Source organism: Ranitomeya imitator, chromosome 1 (assembly GCF_032444005.1).
Source record: "Ranitomeya imitator isolate aRanImi1 chromosome 1, aRanImi1.pri, whole genome shotgun sequence".
Classification (NCBI taxonomy): Eukaryota; Metazoa; Chordata; class Amphibia; order Anura; family Dendrobatidae; genus Ranitomeya; species Ranitomeya imitator.
The window spans coordinates 1,139,474,138-1,139,494,141 of record NC_091282.1 but is presented as its reverse complement, the minus strand read 5'-3'; the positions used below and the strand labels follow the sequence as shown (position 1 = coordinate 1,139,494,141).

General features: G+C 46.3%; 1 protein-coding gene across 1 annotated transcript in view; it reads left to right on the top strand.

Moving 5' to 3' along the window:
* GRXCR1 (glutaredoxin and cysteine rich domain containing 1) overlaps positions 1-20,004 on the top strand; it is a 117,151-nt gene that overhangs the window by 87,458 nt on the left and 9,689 nt on the right. The window contains exon 3 of the mRNA XM_069745788.1: positions 13,312-13,377. Within this exon, the coding sequence (XP_069601889.1) occupies positions 13,312-13,377 (66 nt within the window). The remainder of the gene's footprint in view (positions 1-13,311; positions 13,378-20,004) is intronic.

Below are 20,004 nucleotides of genomic sequence, written 5' to 3'. Positions count from 1 at the left end.
CTTTTATACAAACTCAAGAGCGGTTTTCCTCAAGACAGCAGTGAAGCACGCAGTTTGCATCCCAGCTCTAGACTCGTCAATTTGTCAATGCCAAAACATTAGCAGCAGCAGTGGTGTAAGTGGAATATGCAATTTCTGTGAGTCCTTTGAAAGTTTCTTTAGATCAGCTCATACACCAGCACAACAGAGTCCAAGTCTTACATGTGGTGAACGAATAGAGAGGATGGTGCAGTTGTATCAGTAGACTGAATATGAAGACCACCAGGGAGGGTTTGGACCCTTTCACATTTTGGTCTCCAAAATGCATGAGTGGCCTGAACTCGCCTCACACGCCTTGAAGGTTTATTGTGCTTGGCAGATGGCGTTCTCTCAGAATGTATCTTCAGTGCTGCTGGTGGTGTCCTGACGGATAAACGCAGCCAGCTGTCCCCTGAAAGTGTAGACCACCCAACTTTCATCAAGATAAACAAGTCATGGATCTCCAAGGACTTTAGCTCCCCAATCACAGACTGTACAGACTAGGTGATATTGCATTTTTTAGTGTGATGCATTAATGTCACGTTACTGCACTCTGTGATATCTTTAGTATGGCTTCTGTGCCTGCTGTGGCTGCTGCTGCTGATGTTAATACAAATTTGTGGAAATGTGAATGGCTAGCCGTTGGTCTACATCTGCTGGGTTAGCTGTAGTGGAAGACATGTCGGTCCCAATTACTGTATACTATTTCGTTTATTCCCCTTCGGTGGTGTCAGGCCCTCATTTTTTAAAATGTGAAAACTCCTGGTTGGGTGTCCATCTGCTGGATTAGTTGTAGTGGAAGACCGGTCGGTCCCTATTGTACTATTTCTACTGTGGTGAAATTGATGCCATTTTGGTGGTGTCTGCCAATAATTTTTGGAAATGTGAACACTCCTGGATGGGTCTCCTTCATGCGTGTTTCCTGTAGCAGTAGGCCTCCGAGACAGTAAGACCTTCACTTTCTTTGACTCAGCTACCAGTGTTATTATCCTTTAATTTTTCTAAGAGTGGTAGTCTACGAAACTGATATTTGTGCCACCTGAGTGCGGCTCAGCATGAAAGCAGATAGAGGTTTTGCAAGTGGTATCAGGGCTCCCAGCAAAGGAGGCCTACACCGATCCCTCACCCACCTCGTCTTACTGTGACGTTCAATTGAAAGCTGTAAATGAGGTCCCAGATCCCAAAAACTCATGCTTGGCTGATTGCTGCAGTGCTATACTACAATTTGTACTGTGGGTGAAATGAGGCCACTTTCCTGGTGTCTGTCCCTCATTTGATGTATTTTGGCAGCATTTGGGGCTGTTATAAGATATAGTGTGTGGTGCCCCAGGGTCCTGTTCCTCACAGTAGCATTGCTTTCCTCACGGGGAGAGTGATGTTACGTTTGGAAGTGATGAAGGATATCTTTTATCACCATACACACAACATGTTCACACTCCAGGCCACAAGGGGGAGCTTTTGATCCTATTACTAGGTTACTCCCCTATATATATTGTGGTTTGGAGGGAAAGTGAGTGAGAAAGTGCCAGAAAGCAGACTGGAGCAGTCTGAGGCAGGAAGAACGTATGAGGGGCCGTGCAGCAACAAGAAAGTGCTGCAGCCTTTGGAAAGAGATATACAGAAGGAAAGAACATCGTTCAGTGAGCATGCAGGAGAGCGAAGCATAGGAGAGGGATATCAGGGGAGACCAGCTGCGAACAGGCTGCCTCCCTCTGAGGTGCAGATAACCGGTAGCCGGACCACCGAGGTTGTAAGGGACTCTAGGACTTACAGCAGAGACCTCCAGGACAGCTGAATTGCAAGTTACCTGTCCGCCACACACACCTGAAGACACAGTAACACATAGAGCCCAGGGCATGATAGGGTCCCTGTAAAAAGGCTCGAGTTACCTGCCATACAGGTATTGTCCTATCCTATATGGGGGACAGAGAGAAGAACTGTAAGGACCTTATCTGAAGCCATAGACAGTAAGGGACTACAACACCACCATGCTAGAGGAATGCGTTTAACTCCACCTGGTAAAGGGGACTTTGGATTTGCTTCCAAGCCGGCCGGACCCTGCCTGCCCTGTGATCTGGTACACTGGACTGTGGCTGCCTGAAGTCTTCAGTAAACCAGGTAAAGAGACTGCAAACCTGTGTCCTCGTTCTTTACTGCGCCATTCACCATCTTCCATCTATGCACCTGGAGCCCTGGGGATATACTTCACCTGTGGGAAGTTATACCATCTAGCTGCCATAACATCACCCCAGAGGACCCCTTAAAGCAGCGTCGGTCCCCACTGACTGAATTCCAGAGGTGGCGTCACGAACATAAACTTTATTCAAATTTCCCCTTTTACATGGGCGCCCAGGGCCACGGACCAGGTCGCCACCGTGACATCCCCCTGTGAACACTGGACCCGGTACTGGGTACCCCATGGCCCTGGCAGGCGATTCATCTTGGCGTCACGAACAGGATGGACCGACCCTGAGAATTGGGTCATGTGCACCTAAGAGACTGTGCCTAACTGTGATTTATTGAGAGACTGTTACTTGTGAATTGCCACCAAAACTGCCGCCATTATAGCGCCACGAGGAGCGCTGGAAAAGAAAAGTGCACCATCGTGGGCGGGGACTAGTTGCACGGCGTGAAAATAATGGCCACCCACTCCAAATACTACTGTACCATGCGGACATGCCCAACAGCAACTGAGATCCTCCTCCTGATCCTTAATGGCGGGAGAAAGAAAAAGAAGAACTTCCGCCCCGGAGGAGAGGGCAGGAAAGACAAGGACACAAGAAGGAACATGGAGGACAAGATGTCGAGCGGCCAGAACCTGGAGCGTGGGGTGGAAGCCGAGGACTCCCCCAGCTACCAGGATGGAAGCTGCAGCGAGCCATCACCAGATACCCATCATCCAAGTACTGGAGTTCCTGAAAGCGGAGGTGGAAGAACTCACCGACCAGCTCCTGCAGACGCAGCTGAGCACCTTGGCCGGGTGAAAGGAGGCCTTCATCGCGAGCCTCACCGGACGTCCATTGGCAGCATCGTCTGCTCTGGATTGGGAAAGAAGACCCCATGCCTTGGGTCGCCACCGTGACATCCCCCTGTGAACACGGGACCCAGTACCGGGTACCCCACGGCCCTGGCGGGCGACTTATTGTGCATGCATTTGTTTTTGCCTCCCATTGACATGATTGGTATTCGGTTATGTTCGGTGAATATTCAACTAATGAATTGTCGAATATTGCAAATTTGCTGATTGTAATCCGAACCGAACATTGAAATATTCACTCATCTCTATTCTCCAGCAGAGCAGGGAGACACAATCTCCCTGCACTGCCGCTATGGGGCTCGTAAGCCAGAAAGGGGTGGTGCCAGACTGCCAGTACTGGTTTCCCCACTTGTGTTTGCAACTTCAACTGTAGGGGCAGTTGAAAGCAGTGATAAAAGAGGGAGCCTCAGCTGACGCTTCCTCCTTCATCACTCTTCCTCGGCGTTTGATGTCTCAGCAAAGCAGACGCAATTACGTCATTACATGGCTATGTTGAGATTCTGAGAGCTCACAGCAGAGACCGAAGCAGCAAGGCAATGAGGAGGAGAGGTGAGTATTGCATTTTTTTTTATTTTGGAACATTCTGCTGCCTAAGAATACCATAAAGAGGACTATGGGGAGTGTATTGTACTGTGTGGACTATGAGTTGCATTATGCTGTATGGCCTATGGGATGTATTATAATGTATGGACTATGGGGTGAATAATATTGTATGGACTATGGGATGCGTTATGCTGCATAGACTATGGGGTGCATTATACTGTATGGATTATAGCGTTCATTATACTCTATGGACAATGAGGTGCATTATATTGTATGGACTATAGGGGTGCATTATGCTATATCGACTATGGGGTGCATTATACTGCATGGACTATGGAGGGTGCATTATTCTGCATGGACTATGGGGTGTATTATGGACTATCGGGTGCATTATACTATGCAGAGGATTATGGGGTGCATTATACTGTATGGACTATAGTATACATCATACTATACAGAGGACTATGGGGTGCATTATGCTGTATGGACTATGGGGTGCATTATACTGTACAGAGTACTATGTGCTGTCCATTATACTGTATGGACTATAGGGAGTGCATTATACTGTTTAGAGGAGTATGGGATGCATTATACTATATTGGGAACTATGGAAAGGTTCATCATACTGTTTGGAGGCTGTGAGGGGGTCATTATACAGTGTGGAGAGGTGTGGGGCGATATACTGTATGTAGGCCCATTATACTGCATGGAGCACTGTGTGGGGGTCATAGTTGGGGAATCATGCTGTGTTGGGGGGATGATATTGTGTTGGGGGTCACTTTACTTTTCCAGGGAAGATGAGGGGTGGGGTACAGTAGTGTCATCATACTGTGCATGTGGAGGGTACTGTGGATGAATTCAATGAGGGGGATTCTTAAAATATTTATGAGGCACTGTTGTTGACATCAACTTTATGAACACAATAAAAGGGGGATCTAGGGCTCCAGCAGGAGGAAAATTAGATGGCACACAGTACCACACGGTATATGCAGTAACAGCAACACATAATGCAGTAGTGGCTCATTATTGGGGTATTAGCAGGATAAGGAGTTTGTGCAGGTTGGGAATAGATGAGAATGGTGCTGAAAAAGTGAGATGTCAAATGTGTCTTTAGGTACCTTCACACTGAGCAACTTTTGAACGAGAACGATAGCAATCCGTGACGTTGCAGCATCCTGGATAGCGATCTCATTGTGTTTGACACGCAGCAGCGATCAGGATCCTGCTGTGACATCGCTGGTCGGAGCTAGAAGTCCAGAACTTTATTTCGTCGCTGGATCACCCGCTGTCATCGCTGGATCGGCGTGTGTGACGCCGATCCAGCGATGTGTTCACTTGTAACCAGGGTAAACATCGGGTTTCTAAGCGCAGGGCCGCGCTTAGTAACCCGATATTTACCCTGGTTCCCATTGTAAAAGTAAAAAAAAAAAACACTACATACTCACATTCCGGTGTCTGTCAAGTCCCCTGCCGTCAGCTTCCCGCACTGACTGTGAGCGCCGGCAGTAAAGCACAGCGGTGACGTCACCGCTGTGCTCTGCTTTACGGCCGGCGCTCACACAGTCAGTGCGGGAAGTTGACAGCGGGGGACGTGACAGACACCGGAATGTGAGTATGTAGTGTTTTTTTTTTTTACATTTACAATGGTAACCAGGGTAAATATCGGGTTACTAAGCACGGCCCTGCGCTTAGTAACCCGATGTTTACCCTGGTTACCCGGGGACTTCGGCATCGTTGGTCGCTGGAGAGCTGTCTGTGTGACAGCTCTCCAGCGACCACACAACGACTTACCAACGATCACGGCCAGGTCGTATCGCTGGTCGTGATCGTTGGAAAGTTGCTCTGTGTGAAGGTACCTTTTGTTGTAATCTCAGCAGCCAACTCATGGCTGGGGAAGTTGTTATGTTAGAAATTGTCATGGAATGACACCACCAGAAAGAATGTGAGCTGTAAGTCATCATCAATAACTGTGCTGTAATCTCTTACGAAATTCAGGAATGGTATCTACCACTATATTGTCACCATATATATCAGTATATCAGTGTTGGTCTATGTATAGAGATTTTTTTTAGTAACAGTGCTGTCATGTGTTGAGGTTCTCCCACATCCCCTATTAGGGGGTGCTACCATAGTTGTAATCAAGGTTACATAGTTAGGGGCCCTGCCCCCCCCAGAACCAAAACCCTAGCTGTACCTTTGCCTCAAATGCTTTTTTGATGTAAACATGAACACGTTACAGGTCTCAAAAGATGGGAACATAAATATTTCCTTTTACAGAATTTTTTTCTGATACTCGTAATACAAAAACATATCCACATAGAGCTATGTCGACAGAAAAATAAAAAAGTTATGGCTCTTAGAAGAAGGGGAGTAGAAAAACAAAAGTGCCAAAAAAAGGGAAATGTCCTAGTCTGGAAGGCATTTGAAAAGGAAAATTTCAGGGAGCAAAGTAATATTTGGTTATTTTTATTCTCATTAAACTATATATAGAGCTCCTTTATATTTTGTGATGTTTACCATTTCATAGACTTTATAGTATTGATACAATAGTGTTTATGGCTGTTGGTGATTAGCATGGCTGCACAGCACCACCTACCTAATAATCACAGACACTGCAGACGTGGAACTACCGTAGATATTAAGGCTAAGTGCACACGTCGCAGAATTGCCGTGGAAATTTCCACGGCAATTCTGCAACTCCTGCCGCGGGTATATCGCATGCGGAATTGGCATGCATATCCCTGCTAAAAACTAGCGTTTTGCAAGCATAATTGGCTTGCAGAATGCTAGCGTTTTCCAAGCGATATGTAGCATCGCTTGGAAAACTGATTGACAGGTTGGTCACACTTGTCAAACATAGTGTTTGACAAGTGTGACCAACTTTTTATTATTAATGCTGCCTATGCAGCATCAATAGTAAAAAGATATAATGTTAAAAAAAATAAAAAAATTAAAAAAATGGTTATTCTCACCTTCCGAAGGTAGCCGATCTCCTCAGCGATGCACGCAACGGCTTCCGTTCCTATAGATGCTTTGTGTGCAGGTCCTTCACACAAAGCATCCATGGGAACGGAAGCGGCCGCCGACTGGCCGACTCTGGGGGCCATCAGAAGGTGATTATATCACTATTTTTTATTTTAATTCTTTTTTTTTTAACAATTATATGGTGCCCAGTCCGTGGAGGAGAGTCTCCTCTCCTCCACCCTGGGTACCAACCGCACACGATCTGCTTACTTTCCGCATGGTGGGCATAGCCTCATGCGGGAAGTAAGTAGATCAATGCATTCCTATGTGTGCGGAATCCCTGCGAATCCACAAATTTAATGAACATGCTGCGTTTTTTTCTGGAATGCGATTCCGCTCAGGAAAACAATGCAGCATGTGCACAAAAAATGCGGATTGCATTCTATTAAATAGGATGCTTAATGTTAGCTTTATTTTCACTATTTTATTGCGTTTTTATAGCGAAAAACCACGAAAAAAACGCGAAAAATCTGCTACGTGTGCACACAGCCTAATATCATCTAGACATTATTATAACTATACTGTTTGCCTTAAAATATTCTTAGACTGTGCTCTGTCTGTGGTAAGATGGGATGTCTATGCTCCAGCCCTGTAATCAAAGACTGATGAGAACCAAAAAAATAACGAAATAATGATACTGCCAATACAAATTGTTGCCCTATCCAAATATCTGACAATGTAATAATCAAATATTAAAATGACCACAATTGAAAGTATATAACACCACAGTAGCTGCAGCTTTGGAATCTCTTGCCCCTCTCACACATACCAAAGCTTGCAAAATCAACAGACAGCCTTGGCACACCAACCTGACCAAAGAACTGAGGTGAGCTTCCAGGGCTGCAGAGCGGAGATGGAAAAGATCCCACTCCAACGAGCACTTTATCGCATTCAAACAGTCCCTCACTACTTTCAAGACCACTCTCGCCACAGCTAAACAAACCTACTTCTCATCTGTCATATCCTCCCTGACTCACAACCCTAAACAGTGATTCAACACCTTCAACTCTCTCCTCCGTCCCCCAGCACCTCCTCCCTCCCCACTCATCTCAGCTGAAGACTTTGCCTCATTTTTCAAGCAGAAGATTGAGAACATCAGAGACAGTTTTAGTCGACAACCCCCAGAGCCCTTCCTCCAAACTACCCAGCCCTCCACCTCGAAAACCAACTTCTCCACCATTACAGAAGATCGACTCTCCACTCTACTGTCAAGATCGCATCTCACCCCCTGTGCACTTGACCCGATCCCTTCCCACTTCATCCCAAACCTCGCCACAGTCTTCATCCCAACTCTAACCCATCTCTTCAACCTATCACTAACAACTGGTGTTTTCCCCTCAAGCTTTAAACATGCCTCAATCACACCTATCCTCAAAAAGCCCTCTCTTGACCCATCCTCTGTATCTAGCTATCGCCCTATATCACTTCTCCCCTATGCCTTAAAACTACTGGAACAACACGTCCATCTTGAACTGTCCTCCCATCTATCTTCCTGCTCCCTCTTCAACCACTTACAATCAGGCTTCCTGTCACACCACTCCACTGAAACTGCCCTAACTAAGGTCACCAATATCCTATTAACCTCCAAGAGGAAGCGACACTACTCTATCATCCTCCTCCTGGACCTGTCTTCTGCCTTTGACATAGTGGACCATTCCCTATTACTACAGACCCTCTCATCCTTTGGCATCACAGATTTAGTCCTATCCTGGATCTCGTCATACCTAACTGACCGAACATTCAGCATCTCCCATTTATACACCACCTCCTCACCTCGCCCCCTATCTGTCGGAGTCCCACAAGGTTCAGTTCTAGGGCCCCTGCTCTTCTCCATTTACACTTTTAGCCTGGGACAGCTCATAGAATCTCATGGTTTTCAGTATCATCTCTCTGCTGATGACACACAGATCTACATCTCTGGACCAGATATCACCACCCTACTAACCAGAATCCCTCAATGTCTATCGGCTATTTCATCCTTCTTCTCCGCTAGATTTCTAAAACTTAACATGGACAAAACAGAATTCATTGCCTTTCCCCCATCTCACGTGACCCCCCCAACGAACCTATCCATTACAGTAAACGGCTGCCCACTCTCCCCAGTCCCACAAGCTCGCTGTCTCAGGGTAATACTTGACACTGATCGCTCCTTCAAACCGCATATCCAAGCCCTTTCCACTTCCTGCCACCTTCAACTCAAAGATATTTCACGGATCCGTACATTCCTAAACCAACAATCTGCAAAAACCCTAGTCCATGCCTTCATCATCTCCCGCCTCGACTAGTGTAACCTCCTGCTCTGTGGCCTCCCCTCTAACACTGTTGCACCCTTCCAATCTATTCTAAACTCTGCTGCTCGACTAATCCACCTGTCTCCCTGCTATTCCCCGGCCTCTCCCCTCTGTCAATCCCTTCACTGGCTCCCCATTACCCAGAGACTCCAGTACAAAAGCCTAACCATGACATACAAAGCCATCTACAACCTGTCTCCTCCATACATCAGTGACCTCGTTTCCCGGTACTTTCCTGCACACAACCTCTGATCCTCACAAGATCTCCTCCTCTACTCCCCTCTTATCTCCTCTTCCCACAATCGCATACAAGATTTCTCTCGCGCTTCACCTCTACTCTGGAACTCTCTACCACAACATATCAGACTCTCACCTACCATCGAAACCTTCAAAAAGAACCTGAAGACTCACCTCTTCCGACAAGCCTACAACCTGCAGTAACCACCGATCGACCAAACCACTGCAAGACCAACTCTAATCGCACCTACTGTATCCTCACCCATCCCTTGTAGATTGTGAGCCTCGCGGGCACTGTCCTCTCTCCTCCTGTACCAGTTGTGACTTGTATTGTTCAAGATTATTGTACCTGTTTTTATTTTGTACACCCCTCCTCACATGTAAAGCGCCATGGAATAAATGGCGCTATAATAAATAATAATAATAACAGTAATACTCACCTGCTCTAAGTCCCATCACTACAGCTTCGGTGGTCTCCACCAGGACAGGTGGAGATAATGCCTTATTCGCCTGAATGCTGCAGCAAATCATAAGCCTTAGGCTGCCGTCACACTAGCAGTATTTGGTCAGTATTTTACATCAGTATTTGTAAGCCAAAATCAGGAGTGGAACAATTAGAGAAAAAGTATAATAGAAACATATGCACCACTTCTGCATTTATCACCCACTCCTGGTTTTGGCTTACAAATACTGATGTAAAATACTGACCAAATACTGCTAGTGTGACGGCAGCCTTAGGGGACAGTTGATTGAACAACAGGATGTCCAGGTTTCCTATTCTGGCTTTAGAGGGGCGGGGTTAAAACTGATAATTAAACTTCATTTTATAACTATCTCTGCCCTTTACAAATATTTTAGGAGAAGTCAGATAACCCATATACTGAGCTGGCTGTTTAATAAATATTCACTTTTGAAATTATTACTTTTTTGACTGGTAGGCTCTAATCTTTCTACATTTATACCTAATGAGAGTATACTCCTGATCATTTGTAGGTGGTACGTAGGGAAGTTACTAGTTTATTTACATTCATTTAGTCATATTGTCTGAACCGTACTGATTTCTTATATAGTACCTTCAGTTTCAAGGTTTTCTAAATTTCCTTGCATCAAATCTTACCCAGTGCATGCATTGTGCATCTGATACAAAATAATGGAGAGAAAATAGTGAAGGCTCTCACCAAAGATAAAGATGCTCTTTATTCAGAAGAAGGTCCTCCAGCCCTTAGAAGCGTAAGTACACAAGAAATGGTGGCACTACTCTTGCTTGTCTTCCACTGGCCATATGTGGTTTTAACGTTCATAAAAATAAGGAAATTTTCTTTTTTTTATCTTTGGTGATTGCCTTCACTTTTTTTCTCCTTTTTCTTATACAAAATACTGCTGCATGCACAATACATCCACCCTTAGCTCATCTACACACATGCAACTCTCCTACACACACACAGCTATGCTACATACATACACCCATCTCTGCTGCATCACTACACATACAGCTCTGTTATGCACACCTTTGCTTAACTCTGTTGCAATGCTGCGTTAGCACAGTACGCAGTGAAGAGGCAGTGACACACAAAATTCCAACATAAAGTCTCTTTAATGTGTTTCCTCACAGCATTAAAGTCCAATTCACACACAAGTGCATATCATTAGTGCTCAGTTCACACCAGTTCATAGCACTACATATCATATCGTTTTTAGATTGCAGTCCCTAAACACGACGGACCTCTCCTTGTCCAATATCCGTGGGGCGACCGCACACCATATTAAAGTCCCCAAACACAGCTTTACATGTTGCAGGCACTACACACGCCAGTCCTCCTCTGACTAGTTCCTGTGGGTGTGTGGCATCGCTGTATCACAGTCTCTTTACGTACACAGCCCAGGATATCCTCCGGAAAGCAGCTGGGCACCATATCCACCTGTTTGCAATCTTTACACATGCCAGTCCTCTTTTGGGCACAGGACATCCACCTTCGGTACACCTCCAGACGCAGGACTGTCCACATCCAACTTTTTCGGGCACAGGACATCCACCTCCAGTTCACCTCTGAGCACAGGACTGTCCACATCCGAGACAAGTTACCATGGATAACTTGCATCTCTGAATACCCTGTGGGTGCCAGGCTATTCAACTGCCATAGCTGCTGGCTCTGCTGGCCTGTGCTGCCTCACACACAGCCAGCGCTCGGCAGGCCTCTGCTCTGCACACCAGCACACATCAGACTGACACTGACTTTGCATCTGACACCTGACACACCCATACCCCTTACTGCAGGGCTTGTAACAAACAAACCTGTGGCTTTCAGCCACATGAAAAACCAGGACCAGAAATCCATGACTGCCAAGCACACCTATTAACTTCATCCGTCTCCATGCACAACCTGGGGAGAACACACAGTGACCCCTACCTGTGGCACGAGTCACTGCCTCAATATCCTCCCCCCTGTTCATACCTGTGGGTTTGAACACTTGTTACCTCGTATGAGTGCTAGACAGGGCATCCATATGACCCTGTGACATCCCCGCCCAAAATAACATTTTCAGTCTCTCCTGCCAATACCTCTAGGGGGAGCCTATTGGGATTACACTCTGACCCTAATTTGGTGACCCATATGGCAGGTATCTCAACATTTTCGGGTTCTACGCCTGACACAACACATAAGCACATTCTCTGCTGCTTCTACTGCAGCTCCTGCTGCTGCAGAACCCCTTGATGCAACTGCAGCTCATCCGCAACACAGACTTCATGGACCCGCCAATCCACAGTAAATCTTTGCAACCCCATCGAGTTACCCCCAAAAGCCTTCAATCTTTGTGGCCCCGCCGAGCCACAGCAAGCTGTCTTGAAACATTTTTTCCAGCAGATTTGCACAACGCTATGCAGCACGCTTTGGGCTAAGCCTCAGTTCACACTGCCTGCATTCTCCACCATATGTAATGCTGCGTTAGCACTGTAAGCAGTGAAGAGGCAGTGACCCACAAATTTCCAACAGAAAGTCTCTTTAATGTGTTTCCTCACAGCATTAAAGTCCAATTCACACACAAGTGCATATTATTAGTGCTCAGTTCACACCAGTTCATAACACTACATATATGGTTTTTAGATTGCAGTCCCTAAACACGCCGTACCTCTCCTTGTCTAGTATCCGTGGGGCGACCGCATGCCATATTAAAGTCCCCAAACACAGTTTTACATGTTGAAGACACTACACACGCCAGTCCTCTTCTGACTAGTTCCAATGGGTGACCTGCATCGCTGTATCACAGTCTCTTTACTCACATAGTCAAACACAGCCCAGAATATCCTCCGGATAGCAGCCGGGCACCATATCCACCTGTTTGCAATCGTTACACAAGCCAGTCCTCTTTCGGGCACACCTCCAGGCACAGGACTGTCCACATCCGAGACCAGTTACCACGGACGACTTGCATCGCTGTATACGCTGCACGTGCCAGGCTATTCAGCTGCCATAGCTGCTGGCTCCGCTGGCCTGTGCTGCTTCACCCCCACAGCCAGTGCTCTGCAGGCCTCTGCTCTGCACACCAGTACACACCAGACTGACACTGAAGTTGCACCTGACACTTGACACCTGGCACACCCATACCCCTTACTGCAAGGTTTTTAACAAACAAACCTGTGGCTTTCAGCCACATGGAAAACCCAGATCAGAAATCCGTGAGTGCCATGCACACCTATGGACTTCATCTGTCTCCATACCCAACCTGGGGAGAACACACAGTGACCCCTTCCTTTGACACGAGTCACTACCTCACACTGTGTATACATTACCACATTTTGAAGCTTTTTGCAGGCCTGTGACTAATAGTAATGTGCAAGTCCTAGTAGCTTCTTTCCTGCCCTGCACGATCAGGCTGATGAGTGTTGGGCAGGAGAAAGGAGAACTGTGCTGCTGCATAGTTCTCCCAGTGATTGGGAATGTGGTGTCAGTGTTTTCCCTCGATAATGGGAAACTTCCTACAGACTGAAAGTTTGTAATATTTTTTTTTCTTATTAAAAATTGCATAATATGCGTAATATGTGATGTAAACTGGAATACTAAATATTTGCAAGTTTTATACATTTTCACTTCTATTCCACAGTAAAAGAGACAACTATTCAATGATTAACGTTCTTATTGATTCTATTATATGTTGTTGCAGGGTGCTGAAAAAATACTATCAATGAATGAATCAGGAGAACTTCAGGACCTGCTCATGAAGATTGAGGTGACTGATCTGTGTGAGGTGACATTTCCCATATACCTCTGGCAAAATCTAGACATGCACGCCTATGAGCGCACACATGGGTGCTACGTGGTTTTGGCTAAATTATTAGAGTCTGTTTCAATAATATACTGTATATAGAGTTTCATTTATTGCTTTCATAGCTGTGAATGCACCATAGTATAAAATATTTTACCAAGATAATTAATTGTATATACATAGCGGTATCAGAGTGGCCCAAACTATAGCTCCTTATCCATCGTGAACATGCAACTCCCAGTATTATAGATGAGTGCACCAGGCAAAAAATGTAATGTCCCTCATTGTGGGGTCCCTCTAAGCCCCAGATCATAATAAACCAAAAAAAAAGGAAAAAATAGATTAAATTCTTATTCTCACCTCACTCTTCACCTTTATGGCTGCTTCCACTTGATGTTGCCTGCTGTCCGGTCCTTAGCACTAGTGTTGAGCCACCTCCCTAGTGTTCTGGTTCGGTTCGTCGAACAGGGAAGTGTTCAACGAAATGTTCGACGAACACCGTCGAACTCCATTGAAACCAATGGCAGGCAAACACAAACAAATACAAACACATGGAAAACACATAGAAAACACCTTAAAAGGTGTCCAATAGCTGACAAACTGCTCAGAAGACACAACAAACACATGGAAAAGTTACAACTACATATAGTCATGCGAAAAGAAAAGAGGTGGAGGAGTAAAAGGAGGAGGAGACACAGATATAGGCATGTCATGCCTTTCTAAAATCAAGAAAGGCTGGAGTAAAAATCTAAACTCACTCTACCAACACCCAGACGTCTTAACAAAAAAAAAAAAAAAAAAATAAATATCTTTAATCTTTAGGTAGAATGGCGGCGGGTCCATTCAGAACACTTTCCTTAGAAGACGTAGTGGTACCCCCATTGGGAGTTGTGCCAAAAAATGAACCCAATGCATTCAGACTAATCCACCATTTGTCATATCCCAGGGGCAGGTCAGTAAGCGACAACATCGACGTGGAACCAAGTACAGTACGATGTACTGTACCTCCTTTGACGAGGCAATCAGGCGGGTCAAGAAGTTGGTAATGGGCACCCTAATGGCCAAAACAGACACTGAGGGGGCGTTCCGGTTACTACCTGTGCCTCCGAATAGTGTCCTCCCATTGGGCTGCTTCTGTGAAGGAGCATACTACATAGATCGCGTTTGCCCTTGGGGTGCTCCATATCCTGCTCACTATTTGAGGCGTTTAGTTGCTTCCTCGAATGTGTTGTCATGGACGTTTATAAGGCGGCACATATTATCCATTACCTCGATGACTTCTTAGGCCTGGGCCCAAAAGATTCGCCACAGTGTGAAAACACGTGGCAGTCCACCTGTGAGAAGGAGAGAGCTGGAGGGAGAGTGGACACCCCATGGGTGGGGTACTCTGCTGAGTAGCAGAAATTGCTACTGGGCCCAAAAGTATTTCCTGGGCCAAATGCTGTTAAAAAATAGTACTTAGGTAAACAGGTGGTGTAGGTTGCTTCATGGGTGGGGTACGCTGCTGAGTAGCACAAAATTCTACTAGGCCAAAAAGGATTTCCTGGGCCAGATGCTGTTAAAAAATAGTACTTAGGTAAACAGGCGGTGTATCTTGCTTCATGGGTGGGGTACGCTGCTGAGTTGCACCAAATTCTACTAGGCCCAAAATGATTTCCTGGGCTAGATGCTGTTAAAAAATAGTACTTAGGTAAACAGGCAGTGTAGCTTGCTTCATGGGTGGGGTACGCTGCTGAGTAGCACCAAATTCCACTAGGCCCAAAAGGATTTCCTGGGCTAGATGCCGTTAAAAAATAGTACTTAGGTAAACAGGTGGTGTAGCTTGCTTCATGGGTGGAGTACTCTGCTGAGTAACACAAAATGCTATTAGCTACAAAACAATTTCCTGGACCAGATGCAGTTAAAAATGAGTAATTAGAACAACATGCGATGGAGCTTGCTTCATGGGTGGGGTACGCTGCTGAGTAGCACTAAATTCTACTAGGCCCAAAAGGATTTCCTGGGCTAGATGCCGTTACAAAATAGTAGTTATGTAAACAGGCGGTGTAGCTTGCTTCATGGGTGAAGTAACTGCTGAGTAGCACCAAATTCAATTGGGCCCAAAAGGATTTCCTGGGCTAGATGCCGTTACAAAATAGTAGTTAGGTAAACAGGCGGTGTAGCTTGCTTCATGGGTGGGGTACGCTCCTGAGTAGCACCAAATTCTACTAAGCCCAAAAGGATTTCCTGGGCCAGATGCCATTAAAAATAGTACTTAGGTAAACAGGCGGTGGGTGGCTGGGCTACTCTGCTGACTAGCAGACACTGAAGCTTTGAAGCAGACCTCTGAATCCCAGGCCATAGTATGAGTAAACAACTCTACAGACGACCCCACCCACCTGGTAATACTCAGCAAGGGGACTAAATAAAAGAGTGTCCATTTTTTCCAAAAATTCGGCCACAGACACCACTTAAGTGGCATCAATTTTGCCAGAGATTTTTAAAACGGTTGGTGAGGTGATTTTCAAAAATCATCAAGCTTTTAGTCTCCCCAAGATGACACAGGGGTAGAAAAGTACTTGCGGATCCAGGATTTGTTCATCTTGATGAACGTTAGTCTGTCTGCATTGTCAGTGGACAGCCGCGTGTGCTTATCTGTCAGCACACCACCAGCAGTGCTGAACACATGTTCAGAGAGAACGCTGGCTGCGTGGCACAACAAGATCTCCAAGGCGTGAGTGGAGAGCTCAGGCCATTTTTCAAGATTGTAAGCCCAAAATGAGCAAGGGTCCAGTTCCACAGTCATGGCATTGATGTTAACTTGGAGATACTCTTGTACCATCCTCTCTAGGCGTTGGCTGTGCGTCAGACTTCTTGTCTCCTGTGGCCTTGCAAAGGATGGTCTAAAATAATCTTGAAACGATTGGAAAAAATTGCTGTTACCACCAGATATGATGTTACTGTTACGGTTTGAGTGATGACTCGATAGTCCCACGTTTGGCAAGTTAGAACTCAGAGATTCACTACGTGCACCACTGGTGTTTTGTGGAAAAGCAGATGTTAGACTCTGTAACAGTCTCAGCTGATACTCCTGCATCCCTTTCTATGGCAGGAATTATTTTGCCAAATTTGCTTTTGTACCGGGGATCTAAGAGTGTGGCCACCCAGTAGTCGGCATTACTTCGGATTCTGACAATCTGAGGGTCATGTTGCCGGTAGTGCAGCAAGAAGGCACTCATGTGTCTTGCGCATCCAGGAGGACAAAGTCCTTGTTGTCTTGGTGGTGGCGAGGTGAGAATCATGCTTCCTTCGTCTGCCCTCTCCCCCCAACCTCGTACAACAGAAATTTGATCAAGGTCTCCCTCATCTGATGAGTCTTCCATGCCCAACGTCAGTTCGTCCTCCACTTCTTCCTCGCCTCCTGCACCTTCCTCAACAGTTTGGCTGCTACCATGCGCCCTCGGTAATCCCTCTCCGCCTGCCTCCAATGCCAGCCGCCTTGGTGCTGCCAACCTTTTTGACCTTGGAGATATGATCCCTTCCGCATACGACTCCTCCTGTTCCTCCTCTTCCTCTTGTTGCACCACCTGACTCCGAACACTGTGTAAGGTGTGCTCCAGCATGTAAATCACCAGAATGGTCATGCTGATAATGGCATCGTCAGCACTAAACATCTTCGTTGCTATTTCAAAACTGTGCAGAAGGGTGCATAGGTCCCTGATCTGAGACCACTCCTGCAGCGTGATTTGCCCCACCTCTTGATCTCGTTGGCCCAGGCTATACGTCATAACGTATTGCACCAGAGCTCGTCGCTGCTGCTACAGTCGCTGCAACATGTGCAGAGTTCAATTCCACCATGTGGGCACATTTCAGCCGGTGAACTGGCAGGCCCAACGACTTCTGTAGAGATGCAAGTCGTCGAGCTGCAGGATGCGAACGGCAGAAGTGAGCACACAGCGACCATGCCCTCTGCAGAAGCCCATCTAATCCGGGATAGTGGGATAAAAATTGCTGGACAACCAGGTTCAAAACGTGAGCCATACAAGGCACGTGTGTGACATTGCCCCGGCGAAGGACCGCACCCAGGTTTGCAGCATTGTCGCACACAGCCTTCCCTGGCTGCAGGTTGAGTGGAGACAACCATTGATGGAACTCGGTCTCCAGAGCTGACCACAACTCCTCAGCTGTTTGACTCACATTTCCCAGACATTTCAATGTAAACACTGACTGATGCCATTGAGCCCTGGTGACAGCATAGTGAGGAGGTGTGCAGGATTCCTTCTGTGCAGTTACAACGTGGGTGGCATTTCCAGACAGGCTTTGGGTGCAGCAGGTGGAGGACCGAGAGGAGGTTGAGGAGGCAGAAGCAGTGGAGGAACTTCTAGATACAGAGGATCGACGAGTAACTCGTGGGGACGGCTGTTGTGAATTCTGTTGTCAAGCTCCCTCCTGTGGTCAAGAATGGTACTTCGGCTGGTTCTGTCCATGGGCTTCCTCTGGTGGTTGTGAGTGGGGCTGCGGCTTCTGAGTTTCCTTCCACAGGTGACGAGGTTAATTCGTTAGCTGGCTGCTTTATTTAACTCCACTTAGATCGTTGTTCCATGCCACCTGTCAATGTTCCAGTATTGGTCTAGTTCGCTCCTGGATCGTTCTTGTGACCTGTCTTCCCAGCAGAAGCTAAGTTCCTGCTTGTTTTTCTCTTGTTTGCTATTTTTCTGTCCAGCTTGCTATTTTGATTTTTGTTTTGTTTGCTGGAAGCTCTGGGACGCAGAGGGAGCGCCTCCGCACCGTGAGTCGGTGCGGAGGGTCTTTTGCGCCCTCTGCGTGGTCTTTTTGTAGTTTTTGTGCTGACTGCAAAGTTACCTTTCCTATCCTCTGTCTGTTCAGTAAGTCGGGCCTCTCTTTGCTAAATCTATTTAATCTCTGTGTTTGTAATTTTCATCTTAACTCACAGTCATTATATGTGGGGGTTTGCCTTTTCCTTTGGGGAATTTCTCTGAGGCAAGGTAGGCTTTATTTTTCTGTCTTTAGGGCTAGCTAGTTCCTTAGGCTGTGACGAGTTGCATAGGGAGCGTTAGGAGCAATCCACGGCTATTTCTAGTGTGTGTGATTGGATTAGGGATTGCGGTCAGCAGAGTTCCCACGTCCCAGAGCTTGTCCTGTATTATTAGTAACTATCAGGTCATTCCGTGTGCTCTTAACCACCAGGTCCATTATTGTCCTAACCACCAGGTCATAACAGTACAGGTGGCCCAAAGTATTAATGCATCTCAATAGAGGGATAAGAGAAGTTCTGAGACCATTTTTTTTTCTTTGCAGTGTGTTTTGTCTCTCTTTTCCCCTTTACCTCTGGGTGGTTCAGGATACAGGTGTAGATATGGACATTCAAGGTCTGTTCTCTCGTATGGATAATCTCACTGCAAGGGTACAAAACATTCAAGATTTTGTGGTTCAGAATCCGATGTCAGTGCCTAGGATTCCAATTCCTGATTTGTTTTTTGGGGATAGATCTAAGTTTCTGAATTTCAAAAATAATTGTAAATTGTTTCTTGCTTTGAAACCTCGCTCCTCAGGTGACCCTGTTCAACAAGTGAAAATCATTATTTCTTTGTTACGTGGTGACCCTCAAGACTGGGCATTTTCCCTTGCGCCAGGAGATCCGGCATTGCGTGATGTTGATGCGTTTTTTCTGGCGCTTGGATTGCTTTATGATGAACCAAATTCAGTGGATCAGGCAGAGAAAATCTTGCTGGCTCTGTGTCAGGGTCAGGATGAGGTAGAGATATATTGTCAGAAGTTTAGGAAGTGGTCTGTGCTCACTCAGTGGAATGAATGTGCCCTGGCAGCAATTTTCAGAAAGGGTCTCTCTGAAGCCCTTAAGGATGTCATGGTGGGATTTCCCATGCCTGCTGGTCTGAATGAGTCTATGTCTTTGGCCATTCAGATCGATCGACGCTTGCGTGAGCGTAAAGCTGTGCACCATTTGGCGGTATTATCTGAGCATAGACCTGAGCCTATGCAATGTGATAGGACTTTGACCAGAGCTGAACGGCAAGAACACAGACGTCGGAATGGGCTGTGTTTTTACTGTGGTGATTCCACTCATGCTATCTCCGACTGTCCTAAGCGCACTAAGCGTTTCGCAAGGTCTGCCACCATTGGTACGGTACAGTCGAAATTTCTTTTGTCCGTTACTCTGATTTTCTCTTTGTCATCCTATTCTGTTATGGCATTTGTGGATTCAGGCGCTGCCCTGAATTTGATGGACTTGGAGTTTGCTAGGCGCTGTGGTTTTTTCTTGGAGCCTTTGCAGTATCCTATTCCATTGAAAGAAATTGATGCTACGCCTTTGGCCAAGAATAAGCCTCAGTACTGGACCCAATTGACCATGTGCATGGCTCCTGCACATCAGGAGGATATTCGCTTTTTGGTGTTGCATAATCTGCATGATGTGGTCGTTTTGGGGTTGCCATGGCTACAGGTCCATAATCCAGTATTGGATTGGAAATCTATGTCTGTGTCCAGCTGGGGTTGTCAGGGGGTACATGGTGATGTTCCATTTTTGTCTATTTCGTCCTCCACCCCTTCTGAAGTCCCGGAGTTTTTGTCGGA